At 40.6% G+C, this 25,687-nt stretch overlaps 1 protein-coding gene across 1 annotated transcript; it reads left to right on the forward strand.

The window, feature by feature from the left end:
- The first annotated feature begins 9,680 nt into the window (after positions 1-9,680).
- pck1 (phosphoenolpyruvate carboxykinase 1 (soluble)) lies at positions 9,681-13,032 on the forward strand. Its single transcript, XM_076095888.1, has 8 exons — positions 9,681-9,753; positions 10,476-10,679; positions 11,118-11,305; positions 11,411-11,573; positions 11,683-11,907; positions 12,039-12,170; positions 12,309-12,404; positions 12,575-13,032. The coding sequence occupies exons 1-8, from the start codon at positions 9,696-9,698 to the stop codon at positions 13,030-13,032; spliced, it is 1,524 nt and encodes a 507-aa protein (XP_075952003.1). The 5' UTR covers positions 9,681-9,695.
- The last annotated feature ends 12,655 nt before the right edge of the window (positions 13,033-25,687 follow it).

Below are 25,687 nucleotides of genomic sequence, written 5' to 3' on the forward strand. Positions count from 1 at the left end.
AAAGATGAGGCAAGGGAAGTTTATTTGTATAGCACATTTCAACAACAAGGCAATTCAAAGTGCTTCACATAAAACCATTAAAAGCATCAAAACATAAGGCAAAAGTAAAGGAGATTTAAGAACATTTATTGAAACATTAAAAACAGTCATTGAAACACTAAAAAGCAGTGTAAGAAATAAAATACAGGAGTAAAATGCAGAAATGCATGAAGATGAGCATACATTCAGTTTATTTCACTGATGAGAGGGAAAAAAAGCTTTTTATATCTGCTTAAATGTATTTATTTTCATTAACACATGCAAAAAAATGAAGTTGTGATTTATCAAACGTATATCTCTATGAGATATTTATCCCTCATAAAGTGATGTAAACGACAGTAAAAATGGTCAGGAACGTCAATTTACACACATTTATTGGATAATTAGCTGCTAGTAGACTGCTGAGCCACTGATTGGTACCATGGAAGTATATAGCTCTCAGTTCAGAGAGAGCCGGGGGATTTGATGTCTTTATGAAAGAAAGTCTGTCTTCTCTCTGCACTGGATTGCATTTTATTAAAGAGACACAAGGTGGCGCTCTAACCAAAGACGTCAGTTCTCGTTGTTCCACTTCAGGGCTCCTTACTTACTGCTCCGTTCTGTCTTTATGAAGGGGTTTCAGTATTTCTACTAAACATAATTGTGACTTCATCAAACAATTATTTTTATTTACAAAAACTGCAATAATAACCTCCAGTGTTAGTTGTGATAGCAGCTTCTCCCTCACGCACATCACTACATCTATAGTCCATGCCCAGCTCTTCTTAACCTGTTAACCACAAAAGACACGACAGAGAAAAGTTGTATTTGATTTTAAGTTTTCCGTCCATCCAAAACCTTTTTCCATAACTCATTTCATCTTTTTCATAATCATTATTTCTATACCTTCATGCCAAACAGGTAACGGCTGCGTTCCTGTAAAATGTAAAATAATATACATCCCCAAAACAACACCGGACACAACAGATCTTCCTTTAAAAGTCAATCAAATAGTCATATTATTAATTTATTATGATTATTTTAGTAACTTAATCAGTGTGGCCTGATCAAAGTCACGTTTTCTCAAATCACTTGAATTATTCAATTTTCATAATCCTCCCAGGATCTCATACCGACTGTGGGAACTCTAATTTTCCCACTTTTGATATCTTTGCAGACGTCCAGATGGTCAGGAGTTACCACAGGTTGCACCCTGTGTAGCATTATGAAAAGGACCCTGCATTGTTTATCAGGCACGAGGTTCTACGTCAGTGCACTTTGACCTCTTCTACTGCAGCGGCTGTTTGAATCACGCATTGCACCGTTCGGACTGACGCTGGATTACAATCTGTTTTCTACCTGCTGCTGTCGTCACTCCAGAGACGCTCTGACGAAGAGCATCAGAGTCCATGAACCAGACTGAACCAGAGCAGCAGGGCAAACACTCTGCATCTCTTTCTCTCAGAACTGTAAAAGTTGCAATTTTTAGATAATTCTTCCATCTTTTGTGCTCGATTCTTTGTGTTGAGAGCGGATTTTAATATTGTTGAGTCAGACTGCAGAGAGAGAAACACAGATTTGGGGGCAAAAATTCACAAAGAATGGATTACGGCCGCTGATAGCACAAGATTCCCAAAAAGATATTGCACTAATGATATTACAGCACAAACACACCATGACGTTTTGCAGCTGAGTGTGTTTTGCCCTTTTTAATTGAATATATCTATGTGGTAAAGTGTAAATGCGCTTGAGGCCAATGCTCAGTCACACAATGAGCCGATTCAGGTCTTTTTAATATGGATTATGTTATCAGTTTGTCCGCCCGGTCCATTCAGGTCACACCTGACTGTAAAGATTTGTTCAAGGATTTAAATATGAAGGTGTCATCTTTCTATCATTGCTTTAAAGTCGGGTGTTGTCTTTTTGTCCTGCTGCAGTACATGCAGCAATCTGTGTTTTTCAGTTTATTACATGTCTGTGCTTCATACACCCATTTAGTGTTATCTCTCTTTACAGATACAACTGGTCAAACTCTTCCTTCCTCTGACCATAAACCAGTGTTATAAGATTATCTCTGGATATGATATAGATTGGATACTGTATATACTCACCTTATTAGTCCATACAGTTTATCTACATCTTTAAATGTCTATCAGAAGTTGTCTTAAATTGAAATACTGTCATATTGGCTGAAAATCAATTCATTTTCAACTATGATTTTTGTTTTTTTATTAGTTTAACATTGAAACTAAGTTAAGTTAAGTTTTAGATATTATAAACAACGGGTATTTGTAGCATCTCAAATTGCACCAATTACAAACCAAACTCTGCTCTGTGCTGAAACTGGAATTATCGTTCAATGAATATGATTTTTTTTAATATGCTGTATATTATTTGGAGTTTATTGTGGTCCTTAGAATCTATATGAAGGTGTTACATGTGATGTTACAATCGTCCTTGCCAACACATTCTCACTCTAAACTCTTGATATAAGGATGGTTGATTAGTGCCACTAAACTTCAAACTAAGACACTCTAGTTTCTCCTCTAGTGTCAGTTTTGGATGTGGCTGGAGTGGCGTGTAACTTTGTTACATTGCACAATGTCTTGAAAATATACTTCCAACGTAGGTCTGCTTAGGTTTTGCTTAGCAACAAAAGTTCTTAGTTATAAATGATCACGGTTGGGTGTAAAATAAGCATGTTTGTTGCGTAAAGTAACAACACTTATTACATAACTGGTATTAGTAAAGTACGTCACAAAACTATGGTAAAATAAGTCAACGTTGACTTTGTAATTGGAACATGAACAGTGCTCTCCTGCGTGAAAGTCTTGTGTGTTTGTTTGATCCATTTATCGTCTCCTTCCACCCACCGTGAACAGACGTCCATCGCTTTTTATATTGCGTGCGTTGCTCTGGCCGTCGAATAATTGGAATTAGTTAAAAAGCCCCTTGCGTCCCCATACGGACGATAAAGGGTGCATCGATGCGTTGATATCAGACGCCAAGCGGTGCTGACCGAGCATCAGTGTTTGAGGAGATGGGAGTGAGAACGAGTCGCTCCTGCAGTCGTGTGTCATGGGGGCCAGATTTAACTGTTGACTTCTAGTGTTTCAATCAATATCGTGACCCTGACATTCATCGTAAAGACATTTAATGATTGTTAACAAGTTCAACACAGATATAAGTGACCTACATACCAACTGTAATCAAATAGTTCAAGAGGTTTTCTGAGTACTGACTACAGCTGAGGCTGATGGGAATGACCAATGTTTGGGTCATAAAACACATCTGCTAGATGTAAGTTTAAAGATGTCACCAACCCGATAACAATTCGTCCTGAGTGGGACATGAATGTCTGAATAAAATAACCTGGCAATCCATCAAACAGGTGTGTTGAGCTCCTTCACTAAAAACAAGAAAAGTCCCCCTCATGGTGATGCAGAAGGAAGAGAATCAGCAAAGTCATCGTGATACAGCGCCTTGATAGCCGTCCGTCATCTCTGAATGCTGATAAACAAGTTCAGGTTTCCCAAGAGGAGCCATAAGACAAAGACATGTTTTGTTCACAGAAACAGGCATTAGAACGACTGACATCTTGTAGTTTTGACGGTTGATACACATGATACAACTAACAGTCTTTCTTTTCTTTTTCTACGATGCAAATGTCTGAATTTATCGATGTGTCAGATCGCTTCACCGGCTGCAAACCGACGACACAGCCAAAGCCTGGAGATTGCTCGTCTCCCTGAGGCAGTTTAACACAGAACCCTGGCTTATGTTTGACACCGTCATGCTGTGCAAGTTTCCAACAAATAAGCTCACGTTACGCAAAAACAGTGAGGACGTATCAGCAGGGATGTCGTAAGCGTTAAGGGACATTTTGTCCTACGACGTCAGCTCTCATGAGGTCATGTTGAGTCTGACAGAATTATTTGTGTGTTTCTGAATATGTAACAAGAAAAATGCATGGCGGCGTTTTTTCACCGAATTGTAACTTTTCAGTTTGTTGCAGTGATCTTCAGAAATAAAGGAACCGGTGATCGAAAAGACTGAATATGAAATATGAAGCTAGAACTTTAGAGTGCCAGTTGAGGAAAATCAAGTTTAAATTAAGTGTGTGAAAATGAGGGGTGTCACCTCTTTATCTAAAACGTATCGGCTGCACTGTTCAGATGGTAACACACACACACACACACACACACACACACACACACACACACACACACGGCTCAAAAAATAACATTATCAGTTGTTGAGCAATTTGCTCAGTCAGCGTTTCTCTACCGGTGTTTTTGAGCCGCAAAGCTTGTAAACAGACAGAGACACTCTGACGCACACATACACACACACATACATACACACACATTGGAATGCTCTTCCTATAGGCGTTGGATCTGCTGTGTCTGTTGATGCCTTTAAAAAAACAGCTTAAATTATTCTCGTGCTGTCCAGTGTTTATAACTTTAGTGTGTTGTTTTTGTTTTATTGCTTGTTTCTTTTACAGTTTTTATGATCTTTTTTAATAAAAATGTATTCTTGTGAAGCACTTCGTGATCTTTTTCTATATCATATAACAGGGTTCCCACTCTTCTCTAGAGATCATTCTCCAGGACTCTTCCAGGATGTTTTCAGTGATGACTTGGTTGGTGTGACAGACAATAATCACAATAAATACTTGTATGTTCCTCTCTGCGGAAGTCTGATTTAAAATACGTGCAGCCTACGGCTATAACTCGTCTATGGGGGGGGCGTTCACAGAGTTTTCACAACATAACCGAGAACAGCTTGTTCAAAACACTCTTAAACCACCATGTGAACGTTGTTGTGACCCTGAACTTAACTTTGTCCTTTTCAAATGGTATTTTGTGTGTTTTGGGGAGCTCTGACAGACAGCATAGGAGATCATTGGAAAATAGGAAAATGATGTACTAATTTTCCTGGACAACACAGACATTTTCACTTGTCTTTTTCTCTCAACTACACTAGATTTATATGGAAATTAAGCTTTTTAATACCCAAATTCTGTGAAGAAAACCTACTTCATGTTATCATTCAATCCAAACCATTCATCCTTTTATTACCTGTTTACTATATAGGAAATTCAACTTTTTCTAATTATTCTTGTTCTTATTATAATATATTTCAATTGTGAAAAACAATTGTGAAAACAAATGTATGCGCATGAAATTGAAATGTAATATTGCACGATGTTGAAAAAGGTAATATTGCACATGATGTGGTTATTATTGATGTAAGAGTCCGATTAAAATAATTGTCATTTGAGTTTGTCGGCCGGGTTAAAGATCTGTGCTTTACGACTGCTGACTGTTGCACAACCGAGCGAACAGTGTTCATAAAACACCTGAGCGGAAGGCTTTATGTAACTTTTAAGTGTTGTTATCATGCAGGCTGCTCTCCTGTCTGTTCCCCTTGTTGTGCAGCTTTGAATCAGACCGCCCATTAAAAAGTATGAGAAGCTGCTGCATCAGAGCGTGAGCTCGAGTCCGGGCACAATATGATAATATAAATAAAAAGTCCCCAGAAAGTTGCCATATAAGCACTAATATTGTTTTCAGGGATAACAGGATTAAGGAGATTGAACCTAAGGAGATTAATTACTACGACTACTACTTGTACAACTGCTACTATCAGGACGCTATAAAGGATTAAAACTTTTACTACTAACAGTACAAAACAGTAAAAAGATTGCTACAATTCTCCATCTGCTGCTGCTGCATCTACTTTGTACTACTGCTATTAAAAGTTTTTTTTTTCAATAATGTCATGCATACAACTACATACAAAACATCATAAATTATATAAACCACACACATAAGTCTGCAAATATTCTGAAGAACGTGATTCAATTTCTACTCGGTTATATTTTACAGGTTGAGCAGAAGCCTCTTTACGTACTATCTTGACGCAGAAGGTTCGTGAGTTGTTTACTTTGTGATCTTTAAGCATCATGGTGAAAATATATCATGATGGTTTGCCTTAAAGTAAGTATGCTTGTTTCGTAACTTAAGCTACAGATGTAAAATCCATGTGACTCAGTGACGCAGCGTCACATGACATAACGTCGTCAGTAAAAATAACTTTTGCTATGAACGTCTAACGATGCCGAGACGTCGGCGCGCTGCTCATTGACACCGAGCCTGATTAGGAACTTGAGATATGAGACTTGAGTTGGAGTTGAGAGACGACGTTCTAATTGTAAAACAATATAAAGATAAATAATCGTCAGACGATAGCCAGTGGGTTCCGAGATTACATTTCAGTCAATGCGATCTCCCCTTTGTTAATCTCCACACGGACTGTTTACCTGCATTTAACCAAAGCTCAAATGTAATTGGTCAATACTACCAGAATGCTCCGGATACCAAAATCTTTGTTCAGTCAGTTCATTGATAGGTTGCCATGTTGTTATTATTATTATTATTATATATATTTTCAACGACATCCACTTAAACACAGAGAATGGCAGAATTTCAGTCTTAGTATTACTGGATCTCAGTGCTGCATTCGACACAGTCGACCATGACATACTACTAGAAAGACTATACATCTGGGTGGGACTTTCTGGCACAGCACTTAACTGGTTTGAATCCTACTTGAAGGACCGAGAATACTTTGTGTATGTAGCTAATTACACATCAGCGCTGACTAAAATGACATGTGGTGTTCCCCAAGGTTCAATACTGGGGCCTCTTCTGTTCAACATCTACATGCTTCCACTAGCTCAGATTGTGGAAAACAACAAAGTGTGTTATCATAATTATGCAGACGACACACAAATCTACATAACTATGTCACCAGGGGACTATAATCCCCGAGGGAATCGGAATAAATATGTTTCATCAGTTTGGTTTCTTTTCAAAGATTTTGAGACAAAACATTTTGGAACTGAAACAAATCAAAATACCAGAATACTTTTTTTGGGTGGAGGTTTTGTTGAGTCATTTCCTGGGGAAAATGTCCACTCTTTAATCATCGTAGTGTGTGCTCAAAAGAAAATGAGACTCGCTTTCCACTCCTCATGGAAATACAGTCGGACAGTTCAAACAATCTGTTTCATAGCCAGAGGAAGAATAGCGGTTCTCAACTGTGCGACCAAAGATTTCTGGCTTCTGTATGAACGAGATGCATCATGACTCAGGGCCATAATTTCATTTAGTATCCAAATATATTACTAATTTTCATAATTTTATTACAATTTTACTTCAGACTAAAATATGAGCTTACTTTTAAGTGAGTTTTAATACAACTAAAATATTTTCCCGAGATATAATACAGCATATCAGCATCTTTAAAGAGAATTGTGTCATAATCTGACAGTTTCACAGTCCGATTATTAGAACAAGTACTACTACAAACACTGCTGCTAACACTGCTATACTTTTAAAACTAATTACATTTTATAATCTATTAATAACTCTAACTTAACTCCAAATCAACAGCAACTCTCAGTCTTTTACCTTTAAAGGCTAAATTTATCTTTGTTCATTGAGTCATTTTAACTGCTACACACACACACACACACACCCACACACACACACTCATTACCCCGGCTGACCTTTGAGCACACAGGTCGAGCCCCCGCCCGTCAGCCAATAGAAATGAGGCAAGTCAACACGCTGCCCACGTCACACTCCGGCCTGACGAAGTCGAACCCTGAACTTACATCACTTTGTAATGTGGGTCAGAGTTCAGCAGCAGCTGCTTCAAAGAGGACAGGAGGTTTCCACACCAAGAGACATGGAAATAATGAATATGACACAATAGTTTGTCAATAAATTCAGCTGATTCAGCGGAAAAAAACATGCTTTTTTCAAACACTTTTCTTTTACTTCTGAGAATATAATGATGATAATAATAACTTTATTCATGTAGCATCTCTAAAGACATAGTTTACAAAGTTCTTTGACAGACAAAGCAACAACACAGGGGAAAACTTTAAGACTTTATCCAGGTTGCATGGGAATTTGAAACTTAAGAAAAAGGAAGCATGTTTTGAGAGTAAACAAACAACAAACTATACAAACACCCAGACATGATCAACCCCCCGGCGTTTCCCTTTCAGAGAGAGAGAGAGAGAAATAGCGTCATGGAATGGCGAAGACAAAGCCCTCTGGATCTGAGCCCAGCTATCAGTGCCGAGCCGGGGCCAGAGGGAACCGGTTTATGTGAAGACGACGTTACGTCCCAACTGCTGATTAATGATTGGCTGGCGGACTGTAACACAGTGTTTTTTCTTTTCAGATCTGGTGCGAACAACAGGCTCATGCATACGGCACAGAGGACGAGCCTCCCTCCTCCTCCCGCCTCCTCTTGTGGGACATCCCAGAGTATAAAAAGAACAAACTCTCTCCACAGCAGATACAATCGACCAAGAAGGAGAACCAATCCTCTCCTGAAAACAACCGTCAGAGACAACCTCAGCTGATGAGGCCAAGCTAAAGGCTCCCTGCTCCAAACAAACTACTGAAGGTAACCTGAAGCTCTTTCTTTTCAGTGTAACGTGAGGAGGGGATGTGCTGAGTGACGGGGGATCTGCACAGGGATGCTGTTGCAGTCTGAGCTGGAGGTTGCAGCACTTCTTTGAAATTTGATGTAGTGTTTTATATGCAGAAAGATGATGTTAACTGAAGGACAATTTTAAAATTCAGGTGCTAAACTTTCTTCTACTTGTTCTCTTTTTTACCCCTCCATCCCTCATCTGTTTTCTTTTCCTCGTCACCCTCTTGCTAACTTTTCTCCTCACCCTTATTATGTTCTCGTGTCCACTCTCCTCACTCTCTCTTGTTTCACATTTTTACCTATCTTCCTCTCTCCTTTCTTTCCTACCCTCACCCAAGCTCGTCCACTCCTAGACTTCCTCTTGTCTTTCCTTCCTTCGCCTATACCGGCTCGCTCTCTCCAGACTCCTCCGCCATGCCTCCTGAGCTTCCGTCCCAGAACCAGAAAGGTCCCATGATCCTGCAGGGTGACCCCGGCACCCTCAGCCCAGCCGTCAAGGAGTTTGTGGACGCCAACGTGAGCCTCTGCGAGCCCGAATACCTCCACATCTGTGACGGCTCCGACGAGGAGAACACGGCCATCCTGACCGAGCTGGAGGAGCAGGGGATGATCAAGCAGCTCAACAAATATGAGAACTGGTAGGTCGGCTGGCATTTGATTTTAATATTTTAGGTGTTGTCTTCAGTGGAAACCCAATTGGCACGCTGCCATGTCAGTGCATCAGAAAGACGTCATCAACTGTTGAAATAAACAACATCAGTGTTAGAGGTCAACATTCTGATAAACCAGTAAATCCAGCTCGTTCAGTCACATCATTACCAGCAGACGTCAAACAAACACGCACATTATTGCTTCAGATGTAAGATTGACATTTTGATTTACGTTCATCCTGCAGTAAAACATGTCAAACGTGTCCCTATGCTTTGCAAAATAAAAGTAATTCTAAAATATAATCAAATGTCCCTTCCCTCACCTCCTCTTCCTGTTTCACTTCTCACCTTCCTTTCCTACCTTCCTTCTCCTGCAGCTGGTTGGCCCGGACCGACCCGAGGGACGTGGCTCGTGTGGAGAGTAAGACCGTGATCGTGACCCGGGACCAGAGGGACACGGTGCCCACGCCGCTGGAGGGCGGAGTCAGCCAGCTGGGCCGCTGGATGTCCCCGGAAGAGTTCGACAAAGCGATGACTCAGCGGTTCCCCGGCTGCATGAAAGGTACCACGGAGAACAATGTTGGACTCAATTTAGCCCCCAATTTCATCTCCTTTAGCTCAAGTGACTTATAATAACACTACTACACATTACTACAAATACCTGTCAAGTTTTAATAAAATAATCACACAGCAACAAAACAAAAAGAAGCAATTATTCATTGATAAAGTCTTCCGGCAAGCAATGTAGTTCTTCAGCGACATTTAGCACAAGCAATGTTCATTGTAGAGCACGCTTAAAGATCGGGGTGATTATTACCATTTATCTGGATATCGCTATTGTGCTCTTGTTGAAGTAGTGCTCGAACATGTTAGCACTCTTCTTTGCTGGTGAAGGTGTGTTTGACTCTGGTCAGCGGCATTTAAATCTCTAGTATAACTTAAGAAAAATAAAGTTCTCATCATGTCATGCAGTTATAACCACATATGTATCTACCATCGGCAACTATAATGCTCACTTTTCCCTCGATTGAGACCTTAAACTCATGTTTACAATGTTTACTGAGGTAATAAATCAAGAGAGAAGTAGAGTCAGTTTCTCATAGACTTCTATACAATCAGACTTCTTTTAGAAACCGGAGGAGTCGCCCCCTTTTGGCCATTAGACACATTGCAGGTTAAAGGCACTTCAGCATTGGCTTCACTTTTCAGACCTGCAGTTTTCCCACTGGTAATACCATCCTTATGTTAATACATTAAACGTTGATGATCTCTCTGTCTCCTCAGGTCGCACTATGTATGTGATTCCCTACAGCATGGGTCCAGTAGGTTCCCCACTCTCTAAAATCGGAGTGGAGCTGACGGACTCTCCCTACGTGGTGGCCAGTATGAGGGTGATGACCCGTATGGGGAAGGCCGTGCTGTCCGCTCTGGGGACGGGCGAGTTCGTCCGCTGTCTGCACTCCGTCGGCTGCCCGCTGCCGCTTAAAAGTACGTGAACAACATCAACTGTAACTGATATTGCTGCATACGAATGAAAAGGACTAGTACTTCTGTTGCACTTCTAGTACTACAACTACTACAACACTATTACTGCTGATACCTCATTTAGGCGTTTCGTGCCCTTAATGCTACTGCTGCCACTGATACTACTTTTAATATATTTGCTAATGGTAAAAACATAGCAGTACTTCTGCCACCCGTTGTACTACTAGTACTGATTACGATGCTGTCATTACTGCTGCCACTACCTTTACTAATGCTACAATATCTGCTATTGCTACTATTACTACGACCAATGCTATTGTTGCTACTTTAGATATTACAAGCTATACAACTACTACTACTGATTACTAGTTATAATTATGTAAAACCTTCCTCCGTCCTCCAAACTTTCCACTGATTTAGATAAACTGATTTGTCTTCCAGAGCCCTTGGTGAACAACTGGCCCTGTAACCCCGAGCAGACGTTAGTCGCCCACATCCCAGATCGCAGGCAGATCGTCTCATTCGGTAGCGGCTACGGAGGAAACTCCCTGCTGGGGAAGAAGTGCTTCGCTTTGCGCATTGCCTCGCGTATCGCCAAGGAGGAGGGCTGGCTGGCAGAGCACATGCTGGTAAGGAAGGAAAAATATCATGCATTTAACACATATAACATATGGTAACCTATCATAGGGACTTCCCACAAGAATCTGACCAAACCGGATGTCTCTCCTGCTCAGATCTTGGGCGTCACCAACCCTGCCGGGGAGAAGAAGTACATGGCGGCGGCCTTCCCCAGCGCCTGCGGGAAGACAAACCTGGCCATGCTCTGCCCCACGCTGCCCGGCTGGAAGGTCGAGTGTGTGGGAGACGACATCGCCTGGTTGAAGTTTGACGACCAAGGTGAGGGACTCAAGACTTTTGGGATCAGGGACATTAAAATTACTATGAGATAATAGTAATAACAAAAACTCTTCCAATATTCATTATGCATAATTTGTTTTCTTGCCAGGCAACCTTCGTGCAATCAACCCTGAGAATGGCTTTTTCGGAGTCGCGCCTGGTACCTCTGCCAAAACTAACCCCAACGCCATGGAGACCATTGTCAAGAACACCATCTTCACCAATGTTGCAGAGACCAGCGACGGCGGTGTGTACTGGGAGGGCATGGACCAGGCACTGCCCGAGGGAGTCACCATCACTTCCTGGAAGAACAAGCCCTGGAGCAAAGAGGATGGTAAGAGCTTGTATGTTGGTTCAAACATCTAATGAAAGCGATTATAGAGATTATGAGATGTTCTCAAGTTAGTGCAACTTGTGAAATAAAGTTTCCTCTCTCTCTCTCTCTCTCTCTCTCTCTCTCTCCAGGCGAACCCTGCGCTCACCCTAACTCTCGTTTCTGCACTCCGGCTGAGCAGTGTCCCATCATCGACCCGCTGTGGGAATCCCCAGAGGGAGTCCCCATTGAGGCCATCATCTTTGGAGGGCGCAGGCCGGAAGGTGAGCAGGAACTTGAGAGGAGAGGATAGAGATACAGTGGGATCAAATAAGTAAAAGTAGAGAAGGGAAGAAGATGCAATGACATGTGGGAAAATGACGGGATGATACGAATCAAGCTTATGACTCTGCTTCCTTCAGGCGTCCCTTTGGTGTACGAGGCTTTCAGCTGGCAGCACGGAGTGTTTATTGGAGCAGCAATGAGGTCAGAGGCCACCGCTGCTGCTGAACACAAAGGTCAGTGTCTAATCTTTCCAGTGATGTTTTTAATCTGACCCACCATTCAATGGATTTTAAAGAGAGAGAAGAGAGAAAGGACAGCTTGCTCAGACATTGATTATCCTTCAAACAACACTAAGAGAGATACTTACCCACTCTCCCCACTTTGTGCCCTTTCTTTTCTGCAGGCAAGATGATCATGCACGACCCCTTCGCCATGCGCCCCTTCTTCGGCTACAACTTCGGCCAGTACCTCTCTCACTGGCTGAGCATGGCCGACCGCCCCGGCGCCAAGCTCCCCAAGATCTTTCACGTCAACTGGTTCCGCAAGAGCCCGACCGCCGGATTCCTCTGGCCCGGCTTCGGCGACAACATCCGCGTGCTGGACTGGATGTTCCGGCGGGTGAACGGCGAGGCCGTCGCCGTGCCCTCTGCCGTGGGCTACCTGCCCTGTCACGACTCCCTGAACCTCCAGGGCCTGCAGGAGGACGTGGACCTCAATGAGCTGTTCTCCCTGGATCAGGAGTTCTGGCAGAGGGAGGTGGAGGATGTGAGGAAGTACTTCACCACGCAGGTGAACGACGATCTGCCCAAAGAGGTGGCCCAGGAGCTGGAGTTCCTGCAGCAGAGAGTGAAGAAGATGTAAAGGGGGCTGAAAAAAAAAAAACATGTTGGCAAATCTGAAGGAGCTTGTTGGTGATTCTAGTACAGCTTGTCTGTGATTCAAAAATGTATTTTCGGCTAGATCGAAATATTAATACTTCTAGAACAGAATGTGAGTAATTCTAAAATATTCATATTCATTGTCATGCAGATAACAACTTCATGAAAGAGGAACAATTCTCCTCTGATCGTTTTTTAAACTTGTTTTTAGAAATCCCCCTGTTTTTGTCAGATTATTAATCTGAAAACCCTTCTGTTAAAATTGGGCTGGGGATGTTCAGATGAATTATGAACATGTAGAAAGTGTAGATTTAACAAACATTCCTCGCTGTGCTCATCGTAAAAATGAACATGAGCCACATATCAAGTCAAGACTGCTGATCCATTCACATGCTGTCGTATCAGTGTTATGTTTTTAACTGTTGCTCCAATGTATTGTCCTACTGAACGTCTGAATTCTACTAATTTATTATGAGCGCACATCACACTGTCACTGCTGTACGGACTTGTATGGCACAGAAAGACTGAATGAGTCCAGGTTAGGTCCAGTGTTGTCTGAGCCCCCTGAACACGGGGGAAATGTTTCTATTCCTGTCTTTACTTTATGTCTTAATTTATTTTTATACGCTGTCTGTATCTCTTGGTTCTGTTTTGATGGGAGAGAACAATAAAGGTATTTTCATGGATCTGGTCTTGTTGTTTTATTGGTGTGGGACCAGGCGGCAACCTCTGGTTCTAAATAGGGAAGCCAAAGCTGAAGTGCCTTAAACCTGCATTCTCTCTAGTGACCATCAGGGGGCGACTCCTCTGGTTGTATAGAAGTCTATGAGAAAATGACTCTACTTCTCTCTTGATTTATTACCTCAGTAAACATTGTAAACATGAGTTTATGGTCTCAATCTCTAGTTTCAAGTCTTCTTCAATACAGCATGATGTTCATTTAGTACATTATGATCCATTTAGAGTCAAATAGACCATAAAGCAGGGGATGCTTTAGGGCGGGGCTACACGGTGATTGACAGGTCGCTACCAGAGATGTATACGGCGTCTCTACCACATCGGCACTCCTCTGCAGTCCATGTATGGTCACTTCTGTTCACTGTTGCAAAAAACTAAGATGGCGATGATCAAAATGGCGAACTTGAGGCTTTAAAACAGCAGTCCACAAACCAATGGGTGACGTCACGATGACTATATCCACTTCTTATATACAGTCTTTGTGTGGAACCAACCCAGCTGCCAGAAAAGTTTTTGCCAGTGTACTTTTCTGCAAACCAGGGTTCAACAATAAGGATTGCCCGCTAGCCGAGGAAGTAAAATGTCACGTCGGGCTAGTAAATCAAAAAGATTTAAACACAGGTTTTTCCAAAGCTGATGATGGAAGTAGCTAAGGAGTGAGCCATCTCGCCTCTTTCTCATCTCTGTTGGGAGTTGCACATGTTTAGTACAAATCAGGCACTGGCAAAAAATGGCGGCGAGTGAAGGCAAAGTTTACGAGCATTTCAATTATCCTGGAAACAGGAGTTTGGTTGGTTGACGTTACAGGATGTGAGTGCAACTTGTACATGCAAACATGTATTGACGCACACGTTTGAGAGCGAGGCGGATCTTTGACACAATACGTCTTTGTTCTGATTCATTCACTTAAACATGACAATTAACTTCAGTCTTTGTTGTTATTTGAAAACTATTTATTAATAAAAAAAATTGTGAAGGGGCAAGTAAAACTGGACTTTGAGCAAGTAGAGCAAGAGGAAAGAATCCTTTAATGTTGAACCCTCTGAAACATGTGAATACATTGAATGTCAATGTCATATCAGCTTTATATCACGCTTGTGGTAACATACAATACCATGTGGTTAAGTTTGGTGTTAAATGATTATTGAAGGCTTGTAAGAACACGGCAGCACCGACAAAACACAAACAACACGGTGAGCTGATGTCAATTTAAAGTCAATATAACGTCTTTGCATACCCATTTTTAGCCATCAATAAAAAAAAAGTTCTCCCCACAGTAGATGTGTCAGATGGTGGAGAGAAACTTTTATTCAGCATGCAGACAAATTGCATTGATGCATTAGTAAAGTTGCAGCTTAATTTAACTGCACAGTTGTGTCCCACAAGAACACAAGAGAGAGCGCAGATTGAGAAAAGGCCTCATACACTGCAAAATATCTCTATTATCAAGTTTTTATGTTTGCCTGAAATTAAGGCCTTTCCAAGTTTAACATGAAAAAAATCGGCTGCTGAAGAAAGTATATTTCCACCTGTTTCTAGAAATAAAACTCTATATTTTAAAACGGGAAAGAACAAGTAAGCTGCACTAGAGTAAAAAAAAGTGTTTTACTGTAAAATGACTAAGAAAACTCCAAAAATGTATTTGACTGTATAAAAATGATTTCGTTTAATCATGTTTTTATATATTACTTAATTTGCATACTAACAAGTCCTCAGAATTAAAACTCCTCTGTAAGCATACTATAGAGTGTTATGTAGAGCGAGAGGACGTCCTGTCCCATGCATGGTGTGCTGGCTTTGACCTTGTGCAACATGCATGTGTATGAATACCTCTGTTAATGTAACTTCAACAGAGAACAACATCTACAGCTCAGGATTGTTTTTCCGACTGTGTTGATAGAAATTCTTCTTCTTGAGACAATGATTTACTCTTCGTGTTCTGCCAGTGTCTTGTTTTTTAGCGGCCTCCTCTGAGGAAATAATTACCCCGCGGGTATGTACAGCCACACTTTTACTGCGTGTCTCAAACTGCACATTTCTTATCGAACTTATTTTTTAACAGGTTATTTGTTCCTCCATGAAGACGTCACTGTATCTTATCGCTTATCTTCCTTTGTATTTTTCCAGGTTATTATGATTTTGTTTTCCAACTTTGTTTTGTTACATGTGAGGCACATTTATGGTATTTTTTAATGAAAATGTTACATGCATTAAAGACAATGACACTTTGAGGATATCTTAAACTTAAACTTAACTTAAACTTCCATGACTTTGTGATATGAAAACACTCAGGTCAAAGGTCAAAACTACAACAACGCTGTCATTTAAACATTCAATAATTTAACTGATAACAAAGAAGGGTCAAAGTTTTATTGTCTCTATTTTCAGAAAAATAATGTACAGGACTTTAGTTTTGTCCATCTTATCTTTATCTTTTTAATTTTGAATCAGCCCCGGCTCTTAACAACCTTCGGAGTCAGCTCGCTGTCCAGGTGATCGACCTATTCTGTAATCGCCTCAATCAAAATCTTTTTCGTCTCCTCTGCCAAATTAATCCTAAAACATCCAGACTGATGTGTGTCCGGCAGGCAGACGGCCAGAGACCGACTGACAATGGAGAGATCATGGTTCTGCTTCACACTGCAAACCTTTAAGCTCACTTTCAAATTGCTGCAAATATCTGAGATGTTAGTTTCGGAATGCTGAAATGACATTTCCGGTTTTGCATCTTTCTCAAAAGATTTGGATCAATCAAAAAATACTATTCCCTGACCTGTGTCCTCCCAGTTTAATCTCACAGGAAATGTTGACATGTAAGTGAGTATGAAAAGAAAAAGGTATTTTCTTCAGAACTTGATAACTTTAGAATCTGCCGATAGCTAGAAGATCAGACTAAAAAACCTTATAATCCTGACTAGTCAGTCTTTAGCTTTGTGGTGGTGACAGGAAGTCCCCGTGGTGTAGTTTGTAGTTTGTTTAAAGCATATTGTTAGCGTCTTACCTCTGGTGAAGTCAGGAAATGCAATCTATTGGTTTTGTGCACAACTTCGGTTCGGTTCTGGCATCAAAACCACTTAGTTAGGTTTCGTCTCTGAATCGACCGCATGCTTTATCGGTCTTGTCTCGGTCTCAAACAAAGAGGACTCAGTTTCTTTATTATTACCACAAACGCACGCACACTGTTGGTTATTTATTATTGTCTAGTTTATTTATTATTTTATTTTGACTCAATCCCACCTGCACAATCCTGCTGCCTTAAATACTCACGAGAGCACCACATGGGGATTAATCCGCTGCTGAAAGTAGTCCCCAACAAATGCACTACTTCCTCCTGTTTGAGTTACGTTTGATAAAAACTACAGTGACCAGCTGTTTTAGGAAATTATAAATTTAACTTACACTTACAATTTAAAGGTTTACGGGCTTGGGAACCAATGGGCTTGAAGTGCAATAGACAGAGTAGAGAAATCATAAAGTATTAAAAGATGGACTGACGTTTTGTTGGTTTTGGTCTTTTTCAAGGTATTTGTGTATAGTCTTGTACTTAACTGGAAATATCCTTTAGTGGAGTTTAGAAATTACATTAGCGAAAACATATCCATACATGCAGATTTCTTGTTGCACTGATAATAAAATGTCCGAAATGCGTCATATGGAAAAGGGAAAAGTTATCAGCAGCAGTGTGAAGCAAGACAAAGAGATTATGAGCATGAAGGGAAGTTGTGTAATGAAAGGTGGACGGGCAGTAGCATCAAAGTTAAGGGCTTATCAGCTGTGTGTGTGTGTGTGTGTGTGTGTGTGTGTGTGTGTGTGTGTGTGTGTGTGTGCGTGTGTGTGTGTGTGTGTGCGTGTGTGTGTTCTTGTGTAGTGGACTATAGCTGCAAGAGGTGACACAGTGACATCACGGAGGGTTCGGTCGGACACTCACCCGTCGTTTAACGTCAGCAGTGAAGCACACACTTTACACTCATTTTACTTCTTACATTTATTAGTGCCCTCAAAAATTCCAACAGTAGACCAAAAAAAAAATAGCATGCACGCTAATTGACAATAATTAGTGTCTCGATTTACTGCTCACTATTTAGAGCTCAAACTATTGAACGGTTTGTAATCGTGGAAAGTGAGCGAGTATATAGATTAGAGACTTCTCCAGCAATAAAAATCTGTCCACATTGAAAATAATATTTTTTTTTAATCTATAGATTCGCTACAATCCTGAAAATCTGTTTAGCTTTGTTGGGTTGTAATCAAGTTTTTAAATCTTATGTTCGAGATATTTCAGCGTGGACCAAAATGGCGCACCGACTCAAGGAGACAAAGGACCCCCCATCCCCCCAAGACATGTTGTACAGAACATGCATCGTGTCTTTGAACGCACCACCAAAGTGAGTTTTGTGAAACTTTAAAGTAGCTAAATAGAAACATATTTAAGACCACAGGTATAGTCAGTTAGCTATAGGAAGATGGGGACTAAGGAAAACGGAATGAAGCAAATGATCTTTGGATCCGTTTCAGTGATCAACCGACATTTTTGTATCACCTCATTCATCATCTTATAACCTTATATCCTCAATTTTATAACAGCAGTAGCTTCAATATGCAAACTCCTTGTTTTGCCAACTGAGCCATTAAAACAACCTGAAGCCAGCGGTCAGACCGCCAAATGTGTGGCAAGTTAGAAAGACGATAGTAGAGAGAGAAAGAGAGAGACATATATTTAGTAGAGAGAGAGACAAATAGATAGTAGAGAGAGACATATATTTAGAGAGAGAGAGAGACAGATAGATAGTAGAGAGAGAAAGAGAGAGACATATATTTAGAGAGAGAGAGACAAATAGATAGTAGAGAGAGAAAGAGAGAGACATGTATTTAGTAGAGAGAGAGAGACAAATAGATAGTAGAGAGAGAGACATATATTTAGAGAGAGAGACAGATAGATAGTAGAGAGAGACATATATTTAGAGAGAGAGACAAATAGATAGTAGAGAGAGAAAGAGAGAGACATGTATTTAGTAGAGAGAGAGAGACAAATAGATAGTAGAGAGAGAGACATATATTTAGAGAGAGAGACAAATAAATAGTAGAGAGAGACATATATTTAGAGAGAGAGAGACAAATAGATAGTAGAGAGAGAGACATATATTTAGAGAGAGAGACAAATAAATAGTAGAGAGAGACATATATTTAGAGAGAGAGAGACAAATAGATAGTAGAGAGAGAGACATATATTTAGAGAGAGAGACAAATAAATAGTAGAGAGAGACATATATTTAGAGAGAGAGAGACAAATAGATAGTAGAGAGAGAGACATATATTTAGAGAGAGAGACAAATAGATAGTAGAGAGAGACATATATTTAGAGCGAGAGAGACAAATAGATAGTAGAGAGAGACATATATTTAGAGAGAGAGAGACAAATAGATAGTAGAGAGACAGGTAGACAGGTAGGGCGTTCATGCCAATGGAGCAGATCTGAGTTTGGGTTGAATTGGGAGAGAGACGGAGAGAGAGAGAGATCTATCTATCCATGGATCTCTCTCTCTCACTTCGCTCCTCCCTTTGCTTCGGTGTCGGAGAGCTGCGGTGGCCTACAGGTAACGTGGGAGCAATGGGGGCTCTGTCTCACACCACTTTATGAGATGTTGTATCAATATTATTGTTATATTGATGTTGTTGTGTGTTGATGTTATTGTATGTTTAATTTTTTGATGCTTTGGCAATACTGTTTTTAAACTTTCATGCCAATAAAGCAAATTTGAATTTGAATTTGAATTTAGATAGTAGAAGTAGATAGAGAGAGACAGGTCGATAGTAGAGAGAGAGAGACAGGTAGATAGTAGAAGTAGAGAGAGACAGACAGGTAGATAGTAGAAGTAGAGAGAGACAGACAGGTAGATAGTAGAAGTAGAGAGAGAGAGACAGGTAGATAGTAGAGAGACAGACAGGTAGGTAGTAGAGAGAGAGACAGATAGTAGAGAGAGAGACAGGTAGATAGAGAGAGACAGGTAGATAGTAGAAGTAGAGAGAGACAGACAGGTAGATAGTAGAAGTAGAGAGAGAGAGACAGGTAGATAGTAGAGAGACAGACAGGTAGGTAGTAGAGAGAGAGACAGATAGTAGAGAGAGAGACAGGTAGATAGAGAGAGACAGGTAGATAGTAGAAGTAGAGAGAGACAGACAGGTAGATAGTAGAAGTAGAGAGAGAGACAGGTAGATAGTAGAGAGACAGACAGGTAGGTAGTAGAGAGAGAGACAGATAGTAGAGAGAGAGACAGGTAGATAGAGAGAGACAGGTAGATAGTAGAAGTAGAGAGAGACAGACAGGTAGATAGTAGAGAGACAGACAGGTAGGTAGTAGAGAGAGAGACAGATAGTAGAGAGAGAGACAGGTAGATAGAGAGAGACAGGTAGATAGTAGAAGTAGAGAGAGAGAGAGACAGGTAGATAGTAGAGAGAGAGACAGGTAGGTAGTAGAGAGAGAGACAGATAGTAGAGAGAGAGACAGGTAGATAGAGAGAGACAGGTAGATAGTAGAAGTAGAGAGAGAGAGAGACAGGTAGATAGTAGAGAGAGAGACAGGTAGATAGAGAGAGACAGGTCGATAGTAGAAGTAGAGAGAGACAGACAGGTAGATAGTAGAGAGACAGACAGGTAGGTAGTAGAGAGAGAGACAGGTAGATAGTAGAAGTAGAGAGAGAGAGACAGGTAGATAGTAGAGAGAGAGACAGATAGTAGAGAGAGAGACAGGTAGATAGAGAGAGACAGGTAGATAGTAGAAGTAGATAGAGAGAGACAGGTAGACAGTAGAAGTAGAGAGAGAGAGACAGGTAGATAGTAGAGAGACAGACAGGTAGGTAGTAGAGAGAGAGACAGATAGATAGAGAGAGACAGGTAGATAGTAGAAGTAGAGAGAGAGAGACAGGTAGATAGTAGAGAGACAGACAGGTAGGTAGTAGAGAGAGAGACAGATAGATAGAGAGAGAGACAGGTAGGTAGTAGAAGTAGAGAGAGAGAGAGACAGGTAGATAGTAGAAGTAGAGAGAGAGAGACAGGTAGATAGTAGAGAGACAGACAGGTAGGTAGTAGAGAGAGAGACAGATAGATAGAGAGAGAGACAGGTAGGTAGTAGAAGTAGAGAGAGAGAGACAGGTAGATAGTAGAAGTAGAGAGAGAGAGAGACAGGTAGATAGTAGAAGTAGAGAGAGAGAGACAGGTAGATAGTAGAGAGACAGACAGGTAGGTAGTAGAGAGAGAGACAGGTAGATAGAGAGAGACAGGTAGATAGTAGAAGTAGAGAGAGACAGACAGGTAGATAGTAGAAGTAGAGAGAGAGAGACAGGTAGATAGTAGAGAGACAGACAGGTAGGTAGTAGAGAGAGAGACAGATAGTAGAGAGAGAGACAGGTAGATAGAGAGAGACAGGTAGATAGTAGAGAGACAGACAGGTAGGTAGTAGAGAGAGAGACAGATAGATAGAGAGAGAGACAGGTAGGTAGTAGAAGTAGAGAGAGAGAGACAGGTAGATAGTAGAAGTAGAGAGAGAGAGAGACAGGTAGATAGTAGAAGTAGAGAGAGAGAGACAGGTAGATAGTAGAGAGACAGACAGGTAGGTAGTAGAGAGAGAGACAGGTAGATAGAGAGAGACAGGTAGATAGTAGAAGTAGAGAGAGACAGACAGGTAGATAGTAGAAGTAGAGAGAGAGAGACAGGTAGATAGTAGAGAGACAGACAGGTAGGTAGTAGAGAGAGAGACAGATAGTAGAGAGAGAGACAGGTAGATAGAGAGAGACAGGTAGATAGTAGAAGTAGAGAGAGACAGACAGGTAGATAGTAGAAGTAGAGAGAGAGAGACAGGTAGATAGTAGAGAGACAGACAGGTAGGTAGTAGAGAGAGAGACAGATAGTAGAGAGAGAGACAGGTAGATAGAGAGAGACAGGTAGATAGTAGAAGTAGAGAGAGACAGACAGGTAGATAGTAGAGAGACAGACAGGTAGGTAGTAGAGAGAGAGACAGATAGTAGAGAGAGAGACAGGTAGATAGAGAGAGACAGGTAGATAGTAGAAGTAGAGAGAGAGAGAGACAGGTAGATAGTAGAGAGAGAGACAGGTAGGTAGTAGAGAGAGAGACAGATAGTAGAGAGAGAGACAGGTAGATAGAGAGAGACAGGTAGATAGTAGAAGTAGAGAGAGAGAGAGACAGGTAGATAGTAGAGAGAGAGACAGGTAGATAGAGAGAGACAGGTCGATAGTAGAAGTAGAGAGAGACAGACAGGTAGATAGTAGAGAGACAGACAGGTAGGTAGTAGAGAGAGAGACAGGTAGATAGTAGAAGTAGAGAGAGAGAGACAGGTAGATAGTAGAGAGAGAGACAGATAGTAGAGAGAGAGACAGGTAGATAGAGAGAGACAGGTAGATAGTAGAAGTAGATAGAGAGAGACAGGTAGATAGTAGAAGTAGAGAGAGAGAGACAGGTAGATAGTAGAGAGACAGACAGGTAGGTAGTAGAGAGAGAGACAGATAGATAGAGAGAGACAGGTAGATAGTAGAAGTAGAGAGAGAGAGACAGGTAGATAGTAGAGAGACAGACAGGTAGGTAGTAGAGAGAGAGACAGATAGATAGAGAGAGAGACAGGTAGGTAGTAGAAGTAGAGAGAGAGAGAGACAGGTAGATAGTAGAAGTAGAGAGAGAGAGACAGGTAGATAGTAGAGAGACAGACAGGTAGGTAGTAGAGAGAGAGACAGATAGATAGAGAGAGAGACAGGTAGGTAGTAGAAGTAGAGAGAGAGAGAGACAGGTAGATAGTAGAAGTAGAGAGAGAGAGAGACAGGTAGTAGAAGTAGAGAGAGAGAGAGACAGGTAGATAGTAGAAGTAGAGAGAGAGAGAGACAGGTAGTAGAGAGAGAACCTTATCCACACTGACTGAGACTCCACTCTGAGGTCTGACGTAGAGACTTGTCAGGAAGAGGAAGGAGTGAAGCAGTTTAAAGTCGTTGAGTCGTTGGAATCTGATCAACAGTTGGCTGAGAATCAATCATCCGGTGATCAGGCCGGCTGACGCACACTGACCCGCCCGTCACACCTGCAGCTCACCTCAAGGTTTAATTAAGTCCTAGAGGGGTTAAGTTAAGTCATTACAGACGACCTTTCTCCCTGATCAAGTTTAAGTCTAACTCAGGTCTCAAGTCACTCAAGACAAGTTCAAGTCAAGTCTCAAGTTATTATAAGTCCAAGTCAGTCCAAGAAAGTCTAAAGTCATTCCAGAAAACACCTTATGTCTTTCAGATCAATTATAATTTCAAATTTGCCAAGATCTTTTTTAAAATATAATCTTTAAATCCTTAAAGTATTTGATATTTCACGTTTGTCTCGCTATCTATCTTCTACTTCTTCACCTCCATATAATCTATCTCCCTTCCTCCCTCCCTTGATTCCTTCCCTTCAACCTATTATTAACATGCCATCCTGGCCTGATTGTAGCTTTAAGTGAAATTATTGTATAATCAGCAAAATATATTCAAGTAGTAAAATGTCCCTCTTCAGAGTGTTTTAATCTATAATTTACTTAATTCTGTTTGCAGCATTTTAATGTTGCTGGAGCCGAGTTGAACTGTTTTATATGACGAACACATTGTGTTTATTTCTTGAAATAAGTGAAAACAATAAAGGACGTTTTAGACGTGAGTGTATTGTACTTCAGTAGTGGAGAATAACTATTTAATGATCAAAGTATTTTGTGGATTAGAGTCACTTCCTGCCATCTCTGTCTAGTTCTGTCTCAAGGAGGAGACACTTTGACTTTTGACTTGTATAACAGGATGAGCACAGGTGTAAATAACATGTCTCCGTTTATAATTACAGCTGTGGTCTGTCTTCATCAGGTCAGACAGGTTTGTTCAGTTCATGACAGGAATTTGAAAATATTCATCATCCTTTAAGCAGACGTGTTGTTTGTTCTGTCGAAACAAAATCAAGTCATGATTACAATGCAGACAGGACGGCCTGTCAGTGTTATATAATATTATTCGATTATTATTAGTAGTAGTATTAATATTATTAATAATAATAATGATATAAACACTGAGCAAAGCTTATTGTTTGTTGAATTTCTGTAAATCTGAGCTTGTAAAGTAACTAGTTTTTGAATAATGAGTAAAAAGTACAATATCGCCCTCTGATATATATATATATATATATGAGTAGAAGTTTGGAGTAGCAGAAAAAGGAAATACTTTAAATTGTAGTTACTATAGTAGTTGAGTAAATGTACTTTGATGCAGTTAAATAAATATACATTATATAACCTAACTGGTCATTGTAATGATGATATAAACTTTATTAAAAGCAGGGGAATAGAACTAAACACAAGGAATTATGGGTAGAAAGTGACATCAAACAGGAAGCCACAGTAGGAAAAACAGTTGTGAATTTAAAAAAAGAATGATGGATGGATTTTATTCACCTTAAAAACAAATATATGTGAAGTGCGCCACCTGCTGGATGCTTTCTAAGTACAGGTTGATCATCAGCCGTGGTGGAGGAAGTATTCCTGTACTCTAGTAAAAGTACTAATACCACACTGTTAACACTCTGTTCCAATGAAAGTCCTGTATTCAAGGTGTTACTTAAGTTAAAGTGTTTAAATATATTCAGGACATGTTCTTTAAGAAAAAGTCCCTTAAGACTGGTATACTATTATATATTACCATTATTAGATTACATCACTCATGCATTAATGTAAAAGCAGGGTTTTATTGTAACAGTTGATCGAGGTGGAGCTAATTTATAACATTTTGATTTCCCGTCTCAGTTTATTTGATCTGAATGCTCCCTTGAGTTGATTGGAGGGTCGTTCAGATCAGCTGCTCCTCCTAATTAAGAGCGGAGAGTTTCTGCTCTTGGCCAATCAGGATGTGACGGCGCCTTTTCTTTAAGGCTTAAGAGGAACTGCACATCCAGGGCTCTGCTCAGCAGAGGATGTACTTCCTGAGGCAGCTGAAGAAATTCAACCTGCCAAAGACGATGATGGTGCACTTCTACACAGCCATCATTGAGTCCATCCTCTGCTCCCCCATCACGGTCTGGTACGCTGCAGCCACTGCCAAGGACAAGGGCAGGCTGCAGCGCATCATTCGCTCTGCCGAGAGGGTGATTGGCTGCAATCTGCTGTCCCTCCAGGACTTGTTCGCTTCAAGGACCCTGACGCGAGCAAGATAGATTGTAGCCGACCCTGTTGAACTGTTCGAGCCCCTTCCATCTGGCAGGAGGCTGCGGTCAATCAGGACGCCACATAAACACTTTTTTCCCTTCTTCAGTTGGGCTCATCAACAAAGCCCGGGACCCCGACTGACTCTGTCATCCCCAGGACAGTTTCCTACCGTTCACTCCCCTGCACATCCCTCTAGGTTTCTTATTTAAATACACTCGACACTTTCACATTACACTTAATGTACATCTCACTTGTTTATAGTCCTGTTATCTGTAAAAGTTAACATACCTTTTAAAGGTAGTGATGGATTTTATAGCTTTTATAGTTAAAGCGTGATGAGCAAGAGGTAACATTACAAGAAATAACTCAAGAGTTTCCGATATTAAAGACATCATTTAATGAGTAAAAAAATTGGATATTGTCTGATTTACGTTGCAAATTTATGAAAAAAAACAACAAATATGCAAGATTATAAATTTAATAGAAAAAACGAATTATTATTTATTTTACTTACAATGGCCCTAATACGCCGTTGTAATAAATGTGACTTTTCTTTAACAAACTAATTATTTCTACTTTTTACTATTTCATCTGGAAGAAGAACTGCAGGCGTTCCAGAGGTTTTGAATTCCTAAATTAAAGTAAAGGAAGTCAATGTGCAAAACAAATAAATAACCAGAGGAGACGCCGAGA

Source organism: Anarhichas minor, unplaced genomic scaffold, assembly GCF_050575085.1.
Source record: "Anarhichas minor isolate MPS153535 unplaced genomic scaffold, ASM5057508v1 ptg000021l, whole genome shotgun sequence".
Classification (NCBI taxonomy): domain Eukaryota; kingdom Metazoa; phylum Chordata; class Actinopteri; order Perciformes; family Anarhichadidae; genus Anarhichas; species Anarhichas minor.